At 41.7% G+C, this 24,953-nt stretch overlaps 1 protein-coding gene across 1 annotated transcript in view; it reads left to right on the top strand.

The window, feature by feature from the left end:
• The window catches only part of LOC142446526 (uncharacterized), a 28,322-nt gene extending 12,270 nt beyond the window's left edge, over positions 1–16,052 (top strand). The window contains 5 exon segments of the mRNA XM_075548278.1: positions 8,030–8,183; positions 11,172–11,298; positions 12,012–12,162; positions 12,513–13,833; positions 13,836–16,052. Coding sequence (XP_075404393.1) covers positions 8,085–8,183; positions 11,172–11,298; positions 12,012–12,162; positions 12,513–13,833; positions 13,836–13,898 — 1,761 coding nt within the window. The 5' untranslated portion in view covers positions 8,030–8,084 and the 3' untranslated portion in view covers positions 13,899–16,052.
• Positions 16,053–24,953: the final 8,901 nt, after the last annotated feature.

Here is a 24,953-nt window from a genome sequence, read left to right as displayed (position 1 = left end):
TGAGTTGCACACCCATTTCCACCCTCCTGGTGTGAGTTGGCCCTCCTTCATCAACGTAAACTCATTATCCCCCTGAGGTCACTATCGAATCTTTCAAGTCGCTGTTTTTAATTGCATCCTATTTAGAGAGTTGTTAAAAGAGTAAAATGAGAAAAGCAGGCTTTCTTTTTAATCAGTTATACTAAATTATTTAGTTTTAAGAAGACTTCAGGGACTATTTTAATTTAAGGTTTAAAGATTATCTCAATTAGTCTCAGAGGTTCGGCCACTCTCTGGCTTCAGAAGTCTCAAAAATTTAAAATTCTGTTCTACATTTTTCTCCTTTTGTTCAGGATTCTTGTTTGGAATCTATGTTAGGCTGAGTTCTCTAGAGAAGCAAAAGTAGTGACACTTCTACATAAAGAGAGTGAGTTACATAAAGAACAGGAGTCCTTTGCCCTTAGAGTACATCAGAAAATGAAATCATGAATATAGTTAGGTTACATTTTTTTAAAATCTGGTCATATTTATGTCTTCTACGTTTCTTTTTTTTGTTTATTAACAATTTATTGGGGCTCATACAACTCTTATACATTTTAACATTTTGTCATTTGTTTACCTTTTGACCCATTTTAAACTTGTTCTAGTTTTATTATTTTATGCTTTTGGATTGGTTTATCTGGTTTGTTGTTATGGAAGGCATTGTATGATTTTTCCTGATATGAAATCCAGACTAGGTAAATCTATAGACAGTGAATGAATCATTTCCTAGGGTTATGACAGGAGAGGTTAGGGAGAAACACAGAGCTAGTAATAATGAGTACAAAAATGAAGAAATGTTCTAAAAGAGGCACAAAAAGTAAAAGGAAGAAAATGACTCTCACAACTGTAGAAGCAATTACATGCAGTCCTGTTCAAGTCCATGGGTCAAGTCTTAAGCTGGACATTGCTTCTAGGCTCATGTAGCTGCAAGAAGCAGGCAGACAAACCAAGAAGATCACAGGCTAGTGGATGCAGAAGCAGATGATTCGAAGGTCAGCAGGTCAGGCAAAGTCCATCGAATCCAAGGATGGCAGGTCAGACAGCAGGCTATAGATGGCTCACAGGGTTGGTCAGTGGCAGAATGACAGGCTGTTGGCTGAAGTCCAAAGAACTGAAGGTCATTGAGCCAGGTGCAGGATCCAGATCCAGCAAGAAACTCCCTATGTTTACGTATATGGGAAGTAGGCCACACCCCCAAGGAAATATCTTCAGGGCTGTGACCTCAGAAGGGAGCTTGCATACCACCCTCACCTTCTCACAACTGATTGGCTGCCACTGCAGATCCCATTATGGATTTATTACAATGTGTGTGTTAGGTAATATGGGGGATTACTGGATCTTAACTGCCAAGCTACCGAGAATCCTGGCTGAGCCAAGTCGACAGAGACTTAACCATCATAGAATCTTTGATCCAAATGTTCAGTAATGGTAGCATGTTACTACCTAGATCTGGTATCTTGGCACAAAGGGAATTAGTCATACATTCAATATTGTCTTGCTATTCCTAACCCTTCTTCCTATGTCGCACCAGGCGAATAGAGAACAATTGTTGGCCTTTGGGCACTTGTAAGTTTTTAAGACCCAAGCACTGTGAACTAGGAACTGTGAGGTATGACAGAAACACTAAACTTGTAATCAGTCTACCCTCCAAACTAAGAGATTAAATCCCATGAGATGTTTACATATGCAGCCTCAACAATTGCTTTTTCTTTTCTTTCTTTTTTGTAATTATGCATCTGAGGGTAATTGAAAGAATAATGCTCCTAGAGTTCTAGTACATACATGGGCTTTTCTCAGACAAAATGCTTAACTGTGTCTCTGTGATCAGTGGATGGCTACAGACAAACTCTCTCAGTAATACACTGCTTAGTCTCAGGAGGGCACCTTCAAAAAAGAGGATGGGTGCAAAAGGTTTTCCTGGACATGAGCTAGCTCTAAGGGCTGATCTTTCCATCCCTCTTTAAGCAACATTGAAGCAAATGAAGATGGATTTATGGCATTCATTGTAACTCAGGGATGAGACTTGAATTTACCAATAGATCTAAGGAGCACGAGCCAATCAAAACTGTGACTTCCAAGGGTTGCGCTGGGCCATTTAATTTCAAGATGCAGCGGTCAGTTCAGAAGGCTTTGGTAAATGATTTTTGCAATTCCAAAAGAGTCAGTTTGGTAGAATTTCTCATAGGACACAGACGAGCATGGGCACTCATTAGGAAGAAGTTTTAGGAAATATAAAAACCGCCTTGGCGAGAAAAAGTCCAGCACTTGTGCCATGTAATTTTTTTCCCATCATGAAAATGCACCTGTTCACTCTTCAAGGGTAGCAAGTGCTGTGCTGGAGAATTTCGTTGTGAAACCTTATCCCATCTCCCCTCCAGCCCTGACTTTGTCCCTTTGGTTTCCTTTTGTTCCACAAAGTCCTAAAACATTAATAGGAATATGTTTGAGTTCCCTGAGAACTAGAACTGCAGTTTTGACAAGGTGTAAATTGAGTGCAGAATTCTTTAGGGGTGGGGACAATGGTTAAAAAGATGGAAATAACACTTATAGGGGTGTATAGACCTAGATGTGGTATATTTTGCGAAACTTTTACTTTTTGAAATGCTTGCTTAATAAAGATTTCTGATGTGATAGGAATACCCTTTCCTTACCCTCATAGCTGGCACAGCCTTTGACAGTGCTACTCTTTACTAATGTACAGCCTACTGACGGCAATGCCAGGCATGCACTGTGCAGCTCTGCCCTTACTGAATGCGATTTTTCTATCCCATTATTCTTCTTTCCCCATTTCCTTCTGTTCTTAGTAATCTCTGGTGTCTTTTTCTTGTTTTTTTTTTTTTTTACATAAACAACAGCATACGTTTTTTTGTCTTTTGTCGCTGACTTATGGCTCTCAACATTTCCAGTCTCCATCAATATTGTAGCATGCATTATGCCTTTGCTTTTTCTACTGTCTGAGTAGTATTTCACTACATGAATGTACCCCATACTGTTTGCCCATTCATTTGTTGTTGGGCATCAAGGTTTTTACATTTTGGTTACTGTAAATCTACAGTGAATGTGTGTACAAGTCTCTGCTTTCATGTCTTTTGCGTGTATAGCTGTAGGAGTAAAACTGCAGAGTCATGTGGTAGTTCTGTTTTCAGTTTTTGAGGAACTACCACGCTTTTCCACATCGTTGGGGAGTCTGCCCTAACGCGTAGGGACCCTATCTATGTTCAACTGAAGGAAGCACTGCCGGTGCTGCACCATCCTCGCAATTGTTCTTCTGTTTGAGCCCATTGTTGCAGCCACTGTGTTGATCCATCGTGCCAAAGGTCTCCACTGCTCGACAAGCATGATGTTCTTTCATTTTCTTGTTGGAATGCCAACCAAAAGGCGAGCAGCTCAAACCCATCAGCTGCTCCACTGGAGGGCTGAGGCAGTCTATTTCTGTAAAGATCTACAGCCTCTGAAACTATGAGGCTTATAGAGACACTGTAAATTGACATCTACTCAATCGCAGTAGGTAGGATCTAGTATAATGCTGAGTATTGAGTAGAAATAATGAGTACTGATGTGGTGGTTATCGTTGTTGTCAACTTGGCTGGGACACAAGCCTAAGTGGTTTGGGAGTTATGATGTAGACATTCCCCACGATGAAATCTGATATGAATGGGTGTTGGGCTATGACTTTTAATATTTATGACTTTGTTTCCTAAGTCTGTTGATGTGATACATTAATTAATTTTTTTAATGTACAGCCGGTCTTGCGTACCTAAGATAAATGCCACTTGGTTGTGGTGCAAAACTTTTGTGTATCTATTTTCATGAAAACTATCATTTTGTCATTTTTTGTTTTTGTAGTTATGTGTGTTATTTTTTGTGTTTTGGGTAATACTGGTCTTATAAGTAGTTTGGATGTATTCCTTTCGCTTCTGTTTTTAGTAGACGTAGAGGAGATTATTCTTTTTAGTTTGAAATCAGATTTTAGCACTGAATCCATTTGAACTTAGTGTTCTGTTTTGTGTAGTTTTTAATTATTTTATTTAACTATTGAACAGATAGAGGCTTTTCAGATGATTTGGCTTTGCTTCTGTACATCTTGGGAGAGTATGTTTTCCAAGGAATTTGTCTGTTTTATCTAGGTTATTGTGTGCAGAGTTGTTTATAATTATCTTTCATTATCCTTTTAATGTCTGTTAGATCAATAGTCATGTCTCTTCTCTTTTTGGATATTAATCATTTATCTTTTTCCTTAGCTTGACTGATCAATTTTATTGATCTTTTGAAAACCAAAGGTTTTGCTGATTTTATTGATTTCCTGTTTTCAGTTTTTGTTAATTTGCTCTCTAATTCATATTATTTCCATATTCTGTTCACTTAAGATTCAATTTGCCTTTCTTTTCTGATGGATACTTTCAGTGCTATAAATGTCCCTTTAAAGACAGCTTTCTCTGCAGGTCAAATTTTGATAAAGCAGCATTTTGATTTACTTTAAATTACCTTCCAAATTTTGGGGCCTGTTTCTTAGTCTTACATATTATTTTTAAGTTTATTTTAATTTTGTTTTTCCCCTCAATTACCTTTATGTTAATTGATTTCTACTTTAGGCACACTATGTTGTTGATTTCTAGTTTAGACACATTACAATCAGAGTTCATATTTTGGATGATTTGTAATCTTGAAATTTGTTATAGTATGTTTTATGATCAAGAATGTGATCAGTGTTGGTAAATGAGCTTAGTTGTGAGCTAGGAAGAATGTATATTCTGCTTATTTTGGATTATCTGTTCCATAAGTAGTAGCATGATGATGTCAGAGTACTCAGCTACCAGCCAAACGATCAGTGGTTCAGATCCACTAGCTGTTCTGTAGGAGAAAGAAGTTGCATTCTGCTTCCATAAAGATTTACTGCATTGAAAACCCAATGGGGCAATTTTATTCTGTCCAGTTGCTTAAGTCAACAATTCATGTACTGCAGTTCACAGCTGGTCTATACTCGTTACAATTTCCCTTTCTCAACAGTGTTTTAAATTGTTTACCATTGACTAAATTAATAATCCTATCAATTGTTATTAGGTGCCATTGAGTCAGTTCTGACCCTTGGCAACCTTATGCAGAACAGAGCAAAACCCTATCCGGTCCTACCCCAATCTCACAGCCATTGCTGTGCTTGAGCCCATTGTTGTAGGTACTCTTTCACTCCATCTCCTTGAGGGCCTTCCTCTTTCTCACTGTCCCTCCGCTTTAGCAAACATGATGTCCCGATGTCCTTCTTCAGGGACTGGTCACTCCTGACAGCATGTCCAAAATATGTATGATGGAGTCTTGCCATCTTTGCCTATCAGGAATACTCTGGCTATACTTCTTCCAAGACAGATTGATGTATCCTTTTAGCAGTTCATAGTACTTTTTTTTTTACCTAATCCTAGCCTTAACCCTAACACTAACCCTAACCCCCATAGTACTTCCAGCACCAGAAACTAGAACAAACTGAAAATGGGTCAAAGGATAAACAAATAATAGCTTAAATTTTAAATGTATCTGCAATCTGGATCTCTGCTGCTGTAGTGGTTGCGTAAACTATGATTGCTTGAATTAAAAATAGCCACCGTCAGTCCACTTCAGCTCACTAATTCTTAGGATGTCGATATTTATGTGTTCTATTTAATTTTTGATAATTTTCAATTTTTCTAGATTCATGCATCATGATTCCACATTTCAATTATTAATGGGTGTTTGCAGCTGTTTCGTCTGATTTTGAACTGCCCCATCAACAAAAGAAGGTCCAGAAATCTTCACTCTGTTCTCATCTGTAAAGTTGGCTCTACTTTGTGAGGGAGCTTTCCCAGACATCTATTAAGTGCATCTTAACACTTTACTAAATGTTTCTACAAGTTCCATGGTTTTTGTTTTTTCCCCCTTTTCTTTTTTTTAGGGTTTCTCAGAGATTTTTTTATGAACAGGATAATAATTGAGGCTTGCAGGAAGACATTAACAATGTGTGATGTACTGGTGACAGCGCATCTTCCTGAACATGAAGAGAACTTGAAGCACCTACTGGTGAAGGTCAATAACTATAACCATCAGCATGGACTATACATCATTGTAAAAGAAAAAAAGAGCCTCATATGGACCAATAAGTAAAATGATAAACAAAGAAAAGATTGAAGTTGTGATAGATTTTTATTTTACTGGGATCCATAGTCAGTAGTCATGAAACCGGCAATTGGAAAACCAAGCAACATATTGCATTGGGTAAATCTGCTGCAGTAGATCGCTTTAACATCTTAAAAGGCAAAGATGTGACTCTAAAGACTAAACTGTCTCAGCTCAGTCGTGGTATTTTAAGTGGCCTCATCCATAGGCAAAAATTGGAAAATGTATAAAGAAGATTGAAGAAGATGTGATGTTTTTGAATTATGACATTGGCAGAAGATATTAAGTATTCCTTGGACAACCTGAAAAGTGAGAAAATAATGAGAAATCAGACTTTGGTCTTTTATTTTTCTTTGTAGGTACATATATGTTTTTCCTGAGTTGCTTTCATAATTATTTGTTTTTGTTTTCATAATTATTTGTTTTTGTTTTTGAGGTTTGATTGTTATATGTCTCAGTTATTTTCTTTTCATATCCTTTCATGTTTGTTTTTACTTTTATTAGGTTATATTTTAGGCTTAATTTACTCTAGAGCCATATGTTTTTATTCCATTTCTTCTGGTAGATCTTTTCTTCTATCTTCTTCTGGTTTAGGAACAGTCTGTACCTTTTCAGTCAGCATCATTTCAGTATGACAGGGAGCTGAATATGGACTGATCCGACCATGAGCTCTGGACATGCGCTGGCACATCTTGGGATGTGCTCATTGACCAGATAATCCACATCTAAACCCTTACGTTCTGCATTACTTTCTGCATTTTTTAAGCATTAAATAAGTGTTAAACATGTTACTTTGAGCACGAAGGTATGTCTGACCCTAGCCGTGCTGTTTTCAATAGTTTCATATACATGTGAAAGCTGGACAACGAGTAAGGAAAAATTGAGAAGAATGATGCATTTGAGGCTTCAACCATCTTTTCATCCCTTTAGTCAGACGTAGCCAGCCGCTTCTGGAAGAACCACCGCTTTGGCCACCCAAGTCCAGTTCAAACTCATACTGGTGGGTGATGGTGGTACTGGAAAAATGACATTTGTGAAACACCATCCGACTGGTGAATTTGAGATGTGAGTCGCCACCTTAGGCATTGAGGCACATCGCTTTGGGTTCAACGTGTGGGATATGGCTGGTCAAGAAAAATGTGGAGGACTGAGAGATGGCGATTATATCCAAGCCCAGGGTGCCCTTAGGATGTTCAACATATCCTCAAGGGTTACTTAAAAGATTGTGCCTTAGCTGACATAGGAATCTGGTTCGAATATGTGAAAACGTATTCATCGTGTTATGTGGCAACAAAGTGGACATTAAGGACAGGAAGGTTAAGGCAAAATCCATCATCTTCCATTGAAAGAAGAACCTTCAGTACTATTAATTTTCTGCCCAAAGTAATTACAACTTTGTAAAAAGCCCTTCCTTTGGCTTGTTAGACAATTAATTGGTGATCCTTAACTTGGAGTTTGTTGCCATGCCTGCTTTTGCTCACCAAAGGTTGTTATGGACCCTGGTTCGGTAGCACAGATGAGCATGATTTAGAGACAGCCACTCTCTCAGATGAGGATGATGACCTGGAGTCGGGCATCAGAAGTCTAGTTTTAGAGGCAACAATCTTATGATGTCAGTGTTGTAACATGTTTGCCATTTTTATTACATAGCTAAGCGGAATGTGCCAGTCTTTGGGATGCTGAAGGAGATGAATGGGAATTGGAGAGAATGTGGCAGTCAAACTTTCTTTTTTTAAACCTGCATACATATCTGTTTTGGAACATTTGTTTTCTTGAAACTCAAATACAAGACTGCTACAGTCACATCATAGTATTCAGTGGTAACATTGTTTGTTTTTAACTGCAATTCTCATTCTTTTGTGTTTAGAACCAGAATAAAGTTGTATTTCAAATGTCTAAAGAAAAAACGATGCATTTGCATTATGGTACCAACGAAGAATATTGAAAGTACCTGTGGACTGCCAGAGAAACACACACACCTGTCTGGGAAGCATAGCTATAGCTCCGTAAACGTGAGGACGGTGAGACTGTCTCGTGATTTGCACGTGGTTAGAAGAGACTAGGCTCTAGAAAAGGACATTGTTCTTGGTTGCAAAAAAAAGTCAGCAAAAAAGAGGACGACCCGCAGTGAGGTGGATTTACACAGTAGCTACAGCAATGGTCTCAAATGTTGCAATTGCGAGGATGGCTCAGGACCAGATAGGACTCATTTATATATAGGGATTGCTTTGAATCAAAAAGAATACTTTTGGCAAGCTGTCTTATCATCTTTTGGTGATCTCAAGTTTCCCCAAGAAAGTATGTCCATCTCAGGGCATGGGTTGCCCATTTGTTTGTGTGAGCATGGGGCCTCTCCATGCTTGATGAGGTGCAAAAGGAAACACTACAGTGTCTCTCCCTGTTAATATTTCATTCTGCTTTCACACTGTGATTCATGTTTTGTTGAGAGTTCTGGCAGATTTGTACAACAAAGTAAAATGTATGGATAACAAGGAAGTGATGTGAATATGTGGCGTTGTTGTTATTTGTTGTTAGGTGCGATCAAGTTGGCTCCGATCCCTAGCAACCCTATCTATGCCCAACAGAATGGAACACTACGCAGTCTGGCGCCATCCTCACAATTGTTCTGTGCTTTAGTCCATTTATGCAGCCACTGTGTCAACCCATCTTGTCAAGGGCCTTACTGTTTTTTACTGTACGTCCATTCAACCAAACATGATGTCTTTCTCCAAGGACTGATCTCTCCTGGATCTATGTTCAAATTATGTGAGATGAAGTCTTACCATCTTTGCCTCTGAGGAGCACTCTGGCCTTACTTCTTCCAATACAGATCTGTTTGTTTTTCTAGCAGGCTATAGTACTTTCAATATTCTTCTCCAGTACCAAAAAAGAACTAGTGGACAGTCCATTCTTTCTGGATGGAGCATATTAATATAACCAATGGTGCTGAAGGGAGAAATTCAAACTACACTGAATGCATTAGCCAAAACTAAGGCTTCAAGAATTGGCAAAATACCCGTTGAAATGTTTCAGAAAGCTGAAGAAGTACTGAAAACACTCACCCATGCCAGGAAATTTGGAAGACAGCTTCTTGGCCAAATAACTGGAAGAGATTCATATTTGTGTCCATTCCTAAGAAAGATGACCCTACAGAATGCTCGAACTATAGAACGATGTCGTTGATGTCACACAAGTGAAATTTTACTTAAGAGCATTCAACAATGGTTGTAGGAGTACATTGACAGGGAACTGCTGGACGCAGGAGAGGATGTGGAACAAGGGATATCATTGCTGATGTCAGATGGATCTTGGCTGAAAGCAGAGAATACCAGAAAGATGTTTACCCATGGTTCTTTGACTATGCAAACACATTCAACGGTGTGGACCATAATAAACTGCAAGAAATAATAAACCTTGAAAAGAATGGGAATTTCTAACACTTAATTGTGCTCATTCAGAACTTGTATATGTATCAAGAGGCAATTATGAAAACAGAATAGGGAATACTGTATGATTTAAAATCAGAAAAGGTTTGCGGCCTTCCTCACCATACTTGCTCAATCTATGCTGAGCACAAATCATCCAGCTGGATGATATGAAGAAGAGTGCAGCATCAGGATCGGAGGAAGGCTTATTAACAACCACGGTATGCAGTATGCAGATGACACAACCTTGCTGAAAGTGAGGAGGAATTCAAATACTTGCCGATGAAGATCTAGGATTGCAGTCCTCAGTATGGATTACAATTCAACATAAGGAAGATGAAAATCCTCACAACTGGATCAATAGGTAACATTATAAACGGAGAACATGTTGACGTTGTCAAGGTTTTTTTCCCCTTACTTAGTCCTACAGTGTTCATGGAAGCATTAGTAGGGGACAAACAACGTATTGCATTAGGTAAATCTGCTGTACAAGCCTCTTTAGTGTATTAAAGAACAAGGATGTTATTTTGAGGACTAAGGTGTACCTGACCCAAGCCAAGGTGTGCTCTGTTGCATCATATTCATGTGAAAGTTGGACATTGAATAAGGAAGACTACAGAAGAATCGATGCATTTGAATTGTGCTGCAGAAGAATGTGTGGCAGTGAAAAATTATGTCAACTAGACATTCCTACCTAGGTGTAGTCAGTCCTGTCAATCAAATGGTAGTTTGATGACACCTCCTTGGGGGTGTGGCCTTTTGTATTAATAGTAAAAAGAAACAGATGATCTCTACCATTTTGATTTCCTCCTCACCGATACTTTAATAGGACTCTCTTTACCTCCAGGGGCAACTTTATGTGGGCTGCCCAACCCGACCTTATGTGGGCAACCTTATGCAACAAGGGCCCTGCAGTGCTATCACTGACTTTGGATCCTGTGACTCTGCACTCACTGGCCTGTGGTCTCGCTGCTTCTCACTGTGCTTTTCAGTGTCACTGCCCTGTAGCTGTGTGAGTGTGAAGAGGACCCAGCTATAGCTTTGGACCTACAGACTTGATTTGAACTTGGCTGGGCCTTCCTTTCCTGATAAAAATTTGCTTTGTGATAGAAAGTTCTTTCTTGCACATGGATGATTGTCGTAGGCTCGTTTCTCTAGACAACTCAGCCTAACACAGAATGTTAGATTATTGGACTTGTTTAGATAGAGCATTTTTTGGATTCCTGATGTGTTTTGAATGTTTTAATTACAAAGATAGAGAATAAGGATGGAATTGATCACAGTTGATGTATAGAGAAATAAACAACTCAGTGTGTTTGAAATATTGTTGAATATAAGAGACAGGTCCATGTAATAGATGTTGGAGTTAGTGTAAGGTGAGGGATCCTGATGGCTAAGCTCTAGGGTAGATTTTAATAGAAAACAGAATCATGTGTCTAATCTCTGAATTCTCATTTCACCTACACAGTTTAGCTGAACCTTTATTACACATTGGGAGATACCGTACTTTTATTCCTTCTTACTTTTATTGGGGGCTCTTATATATATCTCTTTGATAAACTAGAATACATGTTTATGTTTTAGGATTCAGTGGTCATTGAGGATGTGACTGTGAACTTTACCCAGGAAGAGTGGGCTTTGATGAATCTTGCTCAGAGGAAGCTCTACATAGATGTGATGTTGGAAACCTTCATAAACCTGGCCTCAGTAGGTAAGGATGGCATTATTTAAAAACAAACTTTATTAGTATTTAAATATATACTCACTGACCTTTCTCCAGAATTTTGCAATAAATTGTTAAGTAGGATAGGTTTGTTCATACGCTCTATGGATTTTAAATATCCTGTCTTCCACCTGAACTTAAACTGACTTTATTTCTTTTTTAGTCTCAGTTTTTTAGGTGTAATAGGTGTGTGACCATTTGCTTTAGGGGTTATGATCTTAGGAGAGTAAAGATACGATTTATTCAGGACTATTAATTCAGGGAGAACCAGAAAGAAAACAATCCTTTTAAGGTCAGTTACTTATATGTAGAAGAAGTTAGGTGTGGATAAATAGATTAGAAAAAGTCTTTGGGATTGAAGAACCCGAAATTCTCAAATACCTGAGCTTATTTTCCTGACATACACAATCCACAACTGGGTTTGTAGGATAAGTTAAGTCCTTCGCATATTTCTTTAACATGTACATTGTACAGTTCAAAATTACACCAGCATTACATTTATTCTCTTTTTCCTTTGCTGTCCTAATTACACACAAGTCACTGGCACTCTCAGTATGCATTGAAGTCTTTCTTTTGACAGTTGCCAAAGGCCCAGAACTACAAAATTCCTCAAAGTCTTGGTCACAGTAGCCCTTTCCCTCCTAATCATTTCTTCTCCTTTTGTTTCATATTGCAAATCTCAACTTCAATCATGGGGTCAGTTTCTCGAAAACTTAATGATGGAGAAAAGTTACCCAATGAACATACAGTAGTGCAATTTATGAAGAATGACACGTGGTCCTCCATTTTTGGAGAAGCCAGTGAATTGTGGAGCAATAAAGATCAGCAGAACAACCAGAGGAATTATTTGAGGTGAGTACCAGTCACGTCAGAGAAAGCAGTGCCTCAGCAAAAAGTCTGAAAGTATCAGTGTTAACATGCAAATATACAAACTAAATTGTGTGTCCAGGGAATTTTTACAATGAAGTGTTTTCTAAGATACTTTATGCTATTTACATTTATAAATGTGTATCTGTGGCATACTTGACTAAAACACAATTTTCAGAATATCCCGTGTGGGCAAACTGACAGCATCTTGTCTATATTTTTTAACTTAGGAGATGTGACGTAACAGACCAAAATCATTCAAGTTCACCATGTTTGGTAATTGTGCAATGCTATCAAATTTATTTCTAACTGCATGTTTTTCCTATTTTTAACAGAAGACATATGGTAGAGAATCTTCATGCAAATGAGGAAGGTAATCAGTGTGGAAAAACCTTGAGTCAGATTCCAAAGTTTACTGAGATCAAAAGAACTACTGGGGTAAATCCTTTTGAATACCTTACATGTGGACGATCCTTCATAGATCATTCATTGTATAGGCCTTGTGTCACATCAGAAACTGGATGCGATATCTATCAACGTAAGGAATATGAAGAAACCTATAGCTATCCGTTCCTAAGTACTCCTGTAAAACCTGTTAGTGGAGACAAACCATATGAATGTCATCAATATGGGGGGAATTTCTGTAGTTACCCATCCTTTCAGACACATTTGAAAAATCATAAGGGTGAATATAAAGAATATTGGAAACCCTGTCCCTCTTCACTTAGTTTACATAAAAAAAGTTATAGTGGACATAAACCTTACAAATGTAAGCAGTGTGGTAAAGCCTTTCGTCATTCTTCAGCTCTCATTACTCACATAAGAATTCACAGTGGAGAGAAACCTTATGAATGTAAGGAATGTGGGAAAGCCTTTAGTGATCCTTCATCTCTCACTACACATGTAAGAATTCACAGCGGAGAGAGGCCTTATGAGTGTAAGGAATGTGGGAAAGCCTTTACTAATTCTTCAGCTCTCACTAGACATTCTAGAACTCACAGTGGAGAGAGACCTTATGAATGTAAGGAATGTGGGAAAGCTTTTGGTGATTCTTCATCTCTTACTACACATATAAGAATTCATAGTGGAGAGAGGCCTTATGAGTGTAAGGAATGTGGGAAAGCCTTTACTATTTCTTCATCTCTGACTACACATATAAGGACTCACAGTGGAGAAAGACCCTATGAGTGTAAGGAATGTGGAAAAGCTTTTACTGGTTCCTCAGCATTCACAACACATATAAGAACTCATAGTGGGGAGAGGCCTTATGAATGTAAGGAATGTGGGAAAGTGTTTAGCCAGTCCTCATCACTCATAACACACATAAGAACTCATAGTGGAGAGAGGCCTTATGAATGTAAGGAATGTGGGAAAGTCTTCAGTAATTCCTCAGCTCTCACCACACATATAAGAATTCACACTGGAGAGAAGCCCTATGAATGTGAGGAATGTGGAAGGGCCTTTAGTCATTTTTCAAACCTGACTAAACATATTAGAACTCACAGTGGAGAGAGGCCTTATGGGTGTATGGAATGTGGAAAAGTATTTAGTCGTTCTTCACACCTCATTAGACATATAAGAACACACAGTGGAGAGAGGCCTTATGAGTGTAAGGAATGTGGGAAAACCTTCACCGATTCCTCATCCCTCACCAGACATCTAAGAATTCACAGTGGAGAGAGGGCTTACGGAAACACCTTTATTCACTCCTCTGTCCTTAATGAGCCTCATTAACCTCACTGTGGAGAGAGTTTTTGTTGTAAAGAATGTGGGAAACCTGCTACTCCTACCTCCTCTCATAAAACACGAAGGTACCGTGGAGGAAGCAGTATGAATGTAAGTAATGCAGGAAAATTTTGTCATTACTTTTTCTGTAAACATACCAGCTCAAAATAGAGAAGAGTCTGGATGTAAGGAATGTGGGAAAGCCTTTAGATGGTCACCATCCTTTGTAACACTTGAGTAAGTATACTGGAGAGGAATAATATATGTCTAATACTGCATAGTATTGATCCACCATCTTTGTTCAAACCTGGCAGAGAAGCCTTCTAAATCTAAGGAATGTGGTAACATCCTTCTCCCCATATTTTCAAAATCAAGAATTCACATATTAGAAAAGCCTTTCTAACTAACTCAGGTGAATGTGAAGGTGTCGCAGTGAAGAGACATCATGTAATGTATGATACTTGGGATCACCTATCTACTTTTTCCAATCCTAAACAACATGTGAAATATTAAGTTGTAGATCAATCCTCTGAATGATAAAGTTAAGGGAAGCCTTCAGTGTGCCTCTTCCCTATGCACATCAGACACTGGAAAGATCAGGTGTGCATGTAAGCATGTGGGGAAGCCATCAATCACATTATTTCATATTTTTCACACAAGGGAATTCATAGGGAGGAATATTACCAAAGTTACATATGTGGATTTTACTACTCTCTTAACCACAGAAGCATTAATGTTCACTTTGTATTTTCTGATGTTAACACCAAAATGAAGAAAAGTATTTCTCGGAATCTGCTTTAAAATTTTTGGCATGGTCTAAAAAGTAGAAATTCACTGTCTTTCCATGTAGGAGGCCAAAAGTCTGTATTCAGGACCCCAGGTACAGGGGAGAGATTTCTCTCTGTCACCTCTGGGAAACGTCCTTTCATTACCTTGGCCCTGACTGTAATTTTTTTGCAGCATGAGGGCCATGGGTCCAAAAGATGTACTCTGCCCAATTAATATTTTTGTTAGGGGTAGGTCCCTTTCCGTGGGATGAGTTTTAATAAGTATAGTTTGTATTTTTGTTTTTTGTCATAATTTTTCAAGGACTCTTTTGGTGCTCTTGGGTAAGTGTTTGATTGCTAATTGCAAGGTTGAAGGTTCAAACCCACCAACCATTTCATGAGTGAGAAATAGCTGCTTCAGTAGAGATTTATAAAGCCTCAGAAGCACTGTCACTATGAGTCAGAAGCAATGGCAGAAGGCACCTTAATTTGTTAAGCTTCAATATTTTATCAGTACATAATACAGTATTTCTTATTGTAGAAAATTTACTTGGAAAGCCTGTGAAATTTCAAAAATAATAGAATGTTATCCTTCTTGTTGTTTTGGGTGTTGTTATTTTCCCCAGCCTTTCTTATTGACAAAGCAATGTTATTGACATAATTACTGTATGTTTCAAAGAATTGTGGACATGTTTTGCATTTTGTATATCATTCTCCAACTGCTGTTATGAATCCTGGGTTACTGATGAGAACACTGCACAGAAACTAATTTCCATCATATCACAGACGGGTTCTGCTCTCAAATGGCAATGTGAATAGCAAGACTTGCATGGAAGGACAGTTCATTCTGGGGCCCAGGCAATGAAAGGACACCCAAAGGACAAACAGCAAAGATAAAAATGGATAAAGTGCCTCAAAGAACATAATCAAGAGAGTAAAAAACAACTGCCAGAATGGGTGAATATATTTGCATATCATAGAGATCCTGATAAGGCTCTAACTTCTAAAACATGCAAAGAAATATTACAACTCAATTAAAAAACAAGCTACCCAATTTAAAAATGGGTAAAGGACCACAATGTGTATGAACCTCAATATTTTTATGCTAAGTGAATGAATTCAGGCACAAAAGGCCTTGTGCTATACGATTCCATTTGTATGGAATACCCAAAGTTGGCAAATCCATGGAGACATGAAGCATATTAGTGGTTGCCAGGGGCTGGAGGGAGGGCTGGAGGGAAGGAGGAATGGAAAGTGCCCGCTTCCTGGATACAGGGTTACCTTTCGGGATGTTGAAAGTATTTTGGAACTAGATAGCGATGATGACTGCACAATATTCTTAATGTATTAAATGTTACTGAATTCACTTTAATGGGGTTAGTCTTATGTGAATTATGTTTTAATAAAATTAGCCTATAACACAAAAGCTAAAAACATCAGGTCAGAGGAACATTCCCAGTGATCAGATTCAAAGGAAAAGCTTCTGCACTCACAAGAATGGTAGTAGTCCTTTGTTCCAGAGCACCAGAGATACAGAGCTTCTCCTAAGCCCACTGCGTTCAGGTTGCCTCCAGACCTCTAAAGTGCCTGTGAAGTGTTATTCTGATTTCACAGATGCATTGTCAGTAAACAGTCATTGGAGATTCCTGCATTCCTGGCCAGAAGATGATTGTGGCTTGCTCCTGAAGGAGGACATATAGTAATGAGACCCCATGAATGGGGCCAGCAGTGGGGGCAGAAGGTGGCTAGGCATCAGTGTGCTTCCCTATCTGAACTCTCACCAGGGCTTAGTGCCACTATGACCACCCACAGCTTCCTTGGGTCTAAAGGATGAATGATTGCAACTGGCTGCGTGTGTGAGGTGTCAGAGCTTTATGAGTAGACCTTGGCATCAATTCTACATACAAAACATGCACTCAGTAGTGGTAGTGATGGCCGAGGGGAAGGGGCAATGAACTGATTAACTTGCCCTCTTGGTTCAGAACCACACATAGCATGATGGGGACAAATGGAAGTCTAGGAAACTGGTTTGGGAAGCAATGAGGCTTGGACTATGGATATTCAAGTTTAAGTTCACCCACTTTGTTATGGATCATTCTTAAACTGCATTGTTCCCATGGTAGAAGATGGTCTTAACTGTACAAGGGTCAGACTTGACTGCATCAATGCATGGTATTCCCAAGCACTGGTGTGTGCACTTGGAACTCAAGCCCATCCAGGACAGGACAAGAGAGCCTGCCTATTCTAAATGCCTCTGGACGTGCATTGTGACTATTCGTTCAGCACTACCTGTTGTGTGACCCAGTGGTAACTCAGTGTTGCGTGGGTTGGGAGTGAATACACTACAAGGCCTCACACCTAAGAAGGTTAAACCTGCAGAACTTGTCTTTGCGTCTTGGTGAGGCCATCTCCTCTTCAGTCCCCCCTCATCTGCTTCCTACAGGCCTCTGCCCTGCCTACCAGAGTCACTGCAGTACTAAATGTTTTCACTTAGTCTGTGATGACCTCCACCCGTCTATACTTTAGGGATCCAAGAGCTTTGGACCATTTAATTCATTACCCACCTTACTCTCCTCTGGGATCTGCCCTCCCAGGAGCCCACCTCTCCCTGGCTCACCTAGACACACTGCTGGATGACATGAGTGGCTTGGGCTGCAAAATCAATGGGATATCAAGGATGCACATTGCAGTATTGCACCCATCGTGCTCCACAGCTCAGCAGAGATGGGAAGCTTAGGGTGTGATGCGAACAGAGAAGGTGAACTGCCAAGTCCCAGGACTCACAGACTGCTTAGGAATTGGATCAGGAAATCAAACTCCTCTATCTCAGATCCCCTGCACATACTAGATTTTTTCCTGTTGGGCTCTTAGCTGCCCTGTGCTAACCCCAGATCTCTCAGACACAGCTCTAGGCTGACCAGTCTCCACCTTCAGTTCTGACTTGCCTCACCCAGAAGGAACTGGGGACACTTGATATCACTGCAGGTGCCCAACTAGACCTCGAGAACACCCTGCCCCATCTGACTCATCTATTGGAAATGTCACTCATAACTTCCAAACTGCTGTAAGGACAAGTCGCCTTTATTTAAGTAGGGCTTCTGGAAGATGTGAAAGACGAATACTCCACGTTGACCTTGTTTTTTTCCCGAGAACTCTGATAGAAAGTATAAGTGCAAAAGATCATTCTATGACCCCATGGTTCTCAGACAACTGTGAATAAAGATGGGCCTGAACTGATGAAAGGATATTCTGAACAAATTAACTATGTAAGTATAGTTTATAGTTAATACAGTTTATATGTGTTAATCTGGGTTAACTAGAGAAATTTGTAGACACTCATCTGTATAAGAAAGAGCTTTAATACAAAAGCAATTAAATATTGAGAAAACATCCCAGCCGAGTGTAGATCAAGTCCATAAGTCATATATTAGCCACCATGTCCGATAGCAATCTATAAACTCTTCATACTTGCACAACATATGCAAGGATGCCGAATACAGGAAGATTACAAGCCAGTGGGTGGAAAATCTTGTGGATTCAGTGGCGGCAGAGGCATCTCAGTGTTGGCAGGGCTTTCACGTGGTTCCTTCAGCTCCATATCTCTAGGGTAGCCCCATGTGTCTTTTTAGAAGGAATGTCTTGCAGGGAGCGAGCGTATGTCCTTTCAGTGAACTATCTCCTTAATGCCTCCAAATGAGGTCATCAAGCTGCAACCTTTTTGACAAGCTAAACTCTACCCCTTCACTCTTAAGTCTCAAATTGACAGCAGATAATGTAACTATCACAGCAATAGTTAGTTTTTAATAGTCCCTGCCATTGCTATTGGGTACGTGTTGCAATTTTAACCACCGGGATGGGAGTTAAAGTCTACCAGTTACTAGGAGAGAGATGAAACTCCCCTACTCCCATACATATCTACAGCCTCTGAAACCCTGTCAGATAGGGTTGCAATGAGGCTGAATTGACTTTTTGACAGTAAATTAGTTGATATAATGATGGGTAACAAAGTGCTTAATCTCTTCATTCAAGCAGATCCTGCACCCATTGTGAACACATGTTCAGCCAGTCTGAGGGGTTTCCTGGTGAAAAGCGACACGGTGGCACAGAGTTAGTGCAAGACCTTGGTAGCCTTTCAAAGGGCCTCTGTGTTCTCCATCTTAAAATGGCAGCATGCTCCGTGCACACTGGTGTCCTAGGGTCCTTGTTTGAGGAAAGTTAAAAGTGAGTATGATGCACATACTAGACAGGCCCACAAAATTTGAGCTAAGGCTTTCACCCCAGCATCCCATGACTGAATAGGCTGCAGTGTCCCTGAGCCAAAGTTTCTTCATCTGTAAAATGGGAATGAAGATAATCGTTTTATAGGATAGTGCAAAATCACATGAGATTTTGAATTTAGTGTTTATTTCTAAAAGGGCCCTAGCCCTTTGTCTCGCTCCAGATGACCAGGTCACATGATCTCATTGATTCCAGTGCCACTTTGTGTTAAGTGATCATGGTGTGTTCACAGTACTGCTAGCTTCAGACGACACTCAACATTCTATTCTCTAGGCCATTAGGCAAGGTTGTCTTAAATCCAATGACTATATATGAAAGCTTTATATCACCAAGTAATCTTTTATATAAAAAAATCCCTGCCAGTCCAACTCAAGCCCACAACTCCAATGCAAGCCAGCCTCAGACTCATGTAGCTGTCGACATGATGCAAAACAGTGACGCAAAATGCACGAAGATCCCAGGGTGGTGGGTGCAGGGTTATTTTTGATCCAAGGTCAGTAGAAGTATGGCAGAATGCTGACAGCTTTCAGGGTTAGACAGCCCACATTGGGCCATCCCTGGAGGCAGAGTCCGAGCAAGTTGGAAAGCAAAGTGACAGAGAGGGAGGTCCCCAATTTCTTATAAGAGGGCCACTCCCACCCCCACTAGGTGGCATGATTGACAGGTTGGGTTCCACCTCTGTCATACAAATTCAAGTTAACATAAAATCTAGCTACCACAGACACTGAAAATAATGTTAAAGATAAGCACCACATGTACTTTGAAAAAAATTAAATGTTAAAGAGAAGATTTAGATTTTGAATCCCATGTGCCGGGGGAGGATAAAAGCCACTGTAGCCAAATACAGAACAAATACTATATAGAAGAGGAATGATGCTGGCTGCCTGGGGCTAATGGGTGACCCATCACGTCAAGCTGTGGCTAAGTCCTATTATATCCATTCTGGGAATTGAGTTTTCCCCCCAGCAGTATCTGGTGAGGCAAAGGCCCTGGGTCTGAGAACTGTGAACAATCACCTTGGGAAGGCCATCTGATGCTTAGAACCAAGGCCACACCCTCTCTCTACAGTTTGACAGGCATTGAAGGAATGTCTAACAAATGCAGCTCCTGGCCTTTATCATTGTGCCAGCAGTTTCCCGACTTCCACTTCCCCAGATGTCTGTGTTCCATATATCCTGGCAACTTTTGATAGCCCATATGGAGTGCCCCTCCTTCCTTTAATGTTACTTCATCTTTCATCTTTTGTCAGCACCTGGACTCATCCATGCCCTACCTCCCTTGTCCCTGGAGCAAAACTAGTTCCCCGAAGTCTTTCAGCTCCAGCTCAATTATTGACAACCTGCTCTGATCCCCACTGGACATTGTTTGGGCCAGTGTACCAGCTGGACACATGCTACTTGTCATCAGTCACTTCCTTTACTCACTTGACAATCAGGATGACCATCCCCAAACAGATGGGAATGCCTGCCTTCTCCCTATCACCAGTGCCCAGGCAGCCCGTTCTCTCCTTACTCATGCTTATGCAAAAGCCCCCCATGGCTTGGTGCACTGGTCACAATGACCTTGAAGTTCTGTCTCCCCTGGCCCTCATTCCTCTACTCATGCTGGTTGCTGGCTTTGGTAGCCCCTTTCTCCCTTTTGCCCACATCCCAGCCACCTCATTTCATACCCTGTTACTGTCCCTAAGGACTTTCCTGGTGTGTCCTTGTCTGAATCTGCTTGCTTCGTTGAGCACTGTAGTCCTCCCTCAGCTACAGCACAGCCTCCCACACAGAGCATGGGGTCCTTATTACATGCCCAGCTGGACTGAGCAGACTAGTGTGGAGCCTGGGCCCCCTTCCAGCCCTGTCCTGGGTTCCCCAGTCACAGTTGCATCTGGTTCTGCCCCAGTGACGCTCCCTCCTCAGGGCCCAGGTTCTTCTTGAGATAGTGTCTACGAAGAAAGACAGGTGTTCTGAGTCAGCAAATCTGAATGTCAGGCCAACTTCACAGAGCCCATCTCGCCCCACTCTCCTACTGTAGAGACAGACTCAGGTCGAGCTAAGGAGCGACTTCCCTACTGCCCAGCCTGAAGTGAGGAAGGATTCTCTGGCAGGTGAAGGACCTTCTAGGGTGCTACTCTCAGGGTGTCTAAAGAGCCTTTCTACTCCTGGTCATAGGGCCTGGACTCTGACTTGAGTCTCCTTCCCTCTGCCACTCGTGGTTTGCACACTGAGCTCATTCAGCTGCTTTCAGACTTTGTAAGGTAAAAACAATACATAACAATTCAAAAGCAAAATTACATGTTGAAAAAATTCAGTCAGTTGGGTATTGTGTTAATCTGGGTAGACTAGAGAAATCCATAAAAACTCGTGTATTTGAGTTTTATATAAAGGGTAATTGTATATTAAGAAAGCATCCCAGTCCAGTCTTAGCCCGTAAGTCTGATATAAGCCCAGCTGTCTGATACTAATTTATAAAGGCCTCTGCAGACTCCCCAAAACACATGCAATGACGCCGAATCTAAGATGATCACAGGCCAGTGGGTAGAAAGTCGTTGGATCCAGTGGTGTGGTAAGCGTCTCTACGTGGTTTCTCCGGCTTCAAAGGTCTGGTTGCATCAGGGGAGGTCCATGGCTTCTCCAGCTCAGGGCACTAGCGTAATTCCATATGTCATGTCGGCTGCAATGTCCTCCAGGGAGTGGGGGGTGGGGCAGGGGGAGAGAGAGGCAGGCCTCATTGGCTATGAACCGATTGAGAGACTAGATTTCACCCCTTCACTCAATCCTCTCAAGTTCCAAATTGACACTAGATTACGTGACTACCACAGGTATATGAAATAAAGTATTAAGTTTGCCTTCAATTGCATTTTCAAATTACACATGTGACTGGGTAACCCTCTTTCTAGGAATGTTCTCAAAGGAGACTGGCCCCACATTCCTGCTTCAGTGAAGGCATTGGGAGGAGGAAAACCTTGCTCTGTTGTAATCAGAAGAAACACCTGGATTGGAGAGAGATAATGTGTTTCCAGGGGACTAGACAAGAGACATGTCAGGGGATCTTGGAGACTCTGCGTGCTTGAGAGTCAGGAGAGAGCATGGAGGGGCCTCTCTGGCAGGTGCCATGCACAGAGGAGGTAGTTCCCAGAGTTCTGGCCACAGCTGGCCATACATTCAACAGGACAGGGACGCAGTGTGACCCAATGGGGCAGCAGGCATGGACTACATTACCCAAGCTGCAGCCCACCGCTGGGGACAGAGAGTCTTCTTTCAGAGGTGAGTTCAGTCCACGTGTAGGACCCTCCATGAGTGCTAAAATCCTGCCCCTGAGCACTCTGAGCACATGCCCTGGAACCCCTGTGGCACTAGGGCTTCATGGGCTCCAGGAAAGGAAAAAATAAAGCCATAGAGCCCAACCCAACTCATAGTGATCCTTCAGGGCAGAAGGGCTGTCCCATTGTTTCCAAGGGTGTAATGTTTATGGAAGCTGACTGCCACATCTTTTTCCCATGGAGTGACTGGTTAGTTTTAACTGCTGACCTTGTGCTGAGCAGCCAAGCACTTTAACCACTGCTTTTACTTGGAGAGGAAAAAAAAATAGGCTATAGCAGAAATAAGGCACCCTCTTTTGAGACATTAGGTCTAAAGAGTCCCAGTGTAGTTGGGTAACCCAGACACCCCCTAGAAACCCTCTGAGCCAAGAAGGAGGTGGCATCGTGGTGCTAAGCCCACTGCCAGGGTCGAACACATTGCGGTGGTCCTCCCTGTGCTCTCACTCGACGCCTGCCTCGTTCCTTCCCAGACAGAAAAAGCTCAGCACGCTCTGTTTAGGACTAGGGAGGGGACAGAACAAACTTGGCCTCACCTCCTGGCCTCCGGACCTGCAGGTGGAGAGGAAAAGCGCAGGTTGGAGCATCCAACCCAGCTTGAGAAGACAGCAGGCTTCCTTGTGGCCACAGTGAGCAGAGAATCCACTCATTTCAGGGCATTTCATTCTAATTTATGTTAACACATTGATTTCTACCAAATGGATCCCATTTGTTCCAGTGTGTCAAAGGGTGCAATAGACTCAGTCTGTTGGACCAGTAGAGCAATGAGTGAGCATTGGTAAGATTTCTGGTGTTGTGATTTCACCGAAATAATCCTGGAACCCTGCAGCTGATGGTGTTCTGTTTGGAGTTGTTCTTCCCCCGTTCACACAAAGCAACAGAGAACAGAGGGGTCACACGACTTATCCAAGGTTCTGTAGCCTCAAGCTTGTGCAACACCCGGGAAGGAAATAGTGAATTCCCGAGTGCTCGGTCTTACTGCAGAGACAGCCAGGATGCAGGGAATGCGAAGAAGAAAGGGTGGACGGTTAGTCCTGGGTTCTTTCGCAGTCACCCTGAGGTTCCTCCCTGTGACCTTGGCTTCCCAAACTGCCTGTCATTTACTGAGCATGGGGCTCTCAGTGTACCCGAATATTAGTAGTGACATTACCCAGCTCTGGAACTGCCTTTCAGAGATCATGGTCATTTGTCTAGAAGGATTGTGGCCTGTCTGCTGTGGTAGTTAAATAATTGTATGTCCACCTGAAGATTGTGAAAGGGTAGAGGCAGAATCCAGCCTGTCAATCAGGTCACCCGAATGCTGTCTCCTTGAGGGTGTGGCCTTCTACAAGGAAGACCCTGGAAAACCCTTCCTCTCTGATAATCCACCTTCCTGCTTGCTGGGGCTCTGGTCCCACTCTGAGTTTCTGGTACCCTGCCCTGCCATGTTTCTACCGACTTTGGATCCACACGACTGTACACCCACCAGCCTGTGATCTTCCTGCATTCTACAAGGTTGCCTGTGGCTGAGTGAGTCTGATGAGGGACTTACAGAATAGTTACTGGATTTGAGTTGAACTGGGCCGGGATGCTTTCTTGATATATATAATTTTTTATATAAAGCTCTTTTAAAAATCATTTTATTGGAGGATCGTATAATGCTTATCACAATCCGTACATCTACCCAGTGTGTCAAGCACATTTGCACATTTGTTGCCATCATCATTCTCAAAACATCTGCTTTCCAATTGAGCCCCTGGCATCAGCTCCTCATTTTTCCCTTCCCTCCCCATTCCCCTCTCCCTTAGGAACCTTGATCATTTACAAGTCATTATTATTTTGTCATATCTTACACTGTCCAACATCTCCCTTCACCGCCTTTTCTGTTGTCTGACCTCCGGAGAGGAGGTTATATGTAGATCCTTATAATCGGTTCCCCCGTTCCAGCCCACCAACCCGGTCTAACACACCTACATACCCCTTGTGACTCTGTCCTCATGGCTCTGCCTTTGGGAAAAGAGGTCTTCTTTTACTACTCTGCAGCTCTGGTTTTCTCCTCTAAGCTGTTTAGTACAGCAGTGAGTGAAGTAGGCGGGGGGGGGGGGGGGGCTGAGAATGTTTCATTCCTCTCACTTAGAGACATGTTCAACCAGCATGTGTATGTGGGTGTCGGGTGTGTGTGTGTGTGGGGGGGGGAGGGTAGGTACCCAGGCCACTGAACTGCATTTGTTCTTTCCATTGACTCCTTCCTGCAGCATTGGGAACCAGGCACAGGGACACAAAAATATATCAGAAATAGCATCCGTCCTTCAGGAACTTGGTGCTGTTCACTGTTACATGTTCTGGGGAGCCTACCTAATCCCTCTGCCCTTCAGAGGAGAGTAACATGCTAAGTAAGGCTCAGAGAAAGAAAGGAGCATTCTAGTGGTGGAAACGACATGGGCGAGGGCATGGCAGTGAAAACCGGTGGCATTCGGAGAGAAGAGGAACCTAGGGAGGAAGTGTGGGTACAGAAGGTCCTAAGATACCAGGCTGAAAATGTAGACGGAGTAGAACTCAGAAAAGAAGTTCAGGGCCAGAATCACCCGCACTCAAGCATGGGGACCTGGTAACAGAGCCAGTCACTTGGGTAGGGTGCACCAGGCACCACTACCAGGACAGTGGTTCTGCCCTGCTGGCTTCCTGGGCCTGTTTGGCCTTAGTGACATCAAGTCCCAGTC

The sequence above is a fragment of the Tenrec ecaudatus genome, chromosome 1 (genome assembly GCF_050624435.1).
Source record: "Tenrec ecaudatus isolate mTenEca1 chromosome 1, mTenEca1.hap1, whole genome shotgun sequence".
NCBI classification, from domain to species: Eukaryota; Metazoa; Chordata; class Mammalia; order Afrosoricida; family Tenrecidae; genus Tenrec; species Tenrec ecaudatus.
Note: the sequence above shows the minus strand (reverse complement) of the source record. Positions and strands in the feature narration are given on the sequence as shown.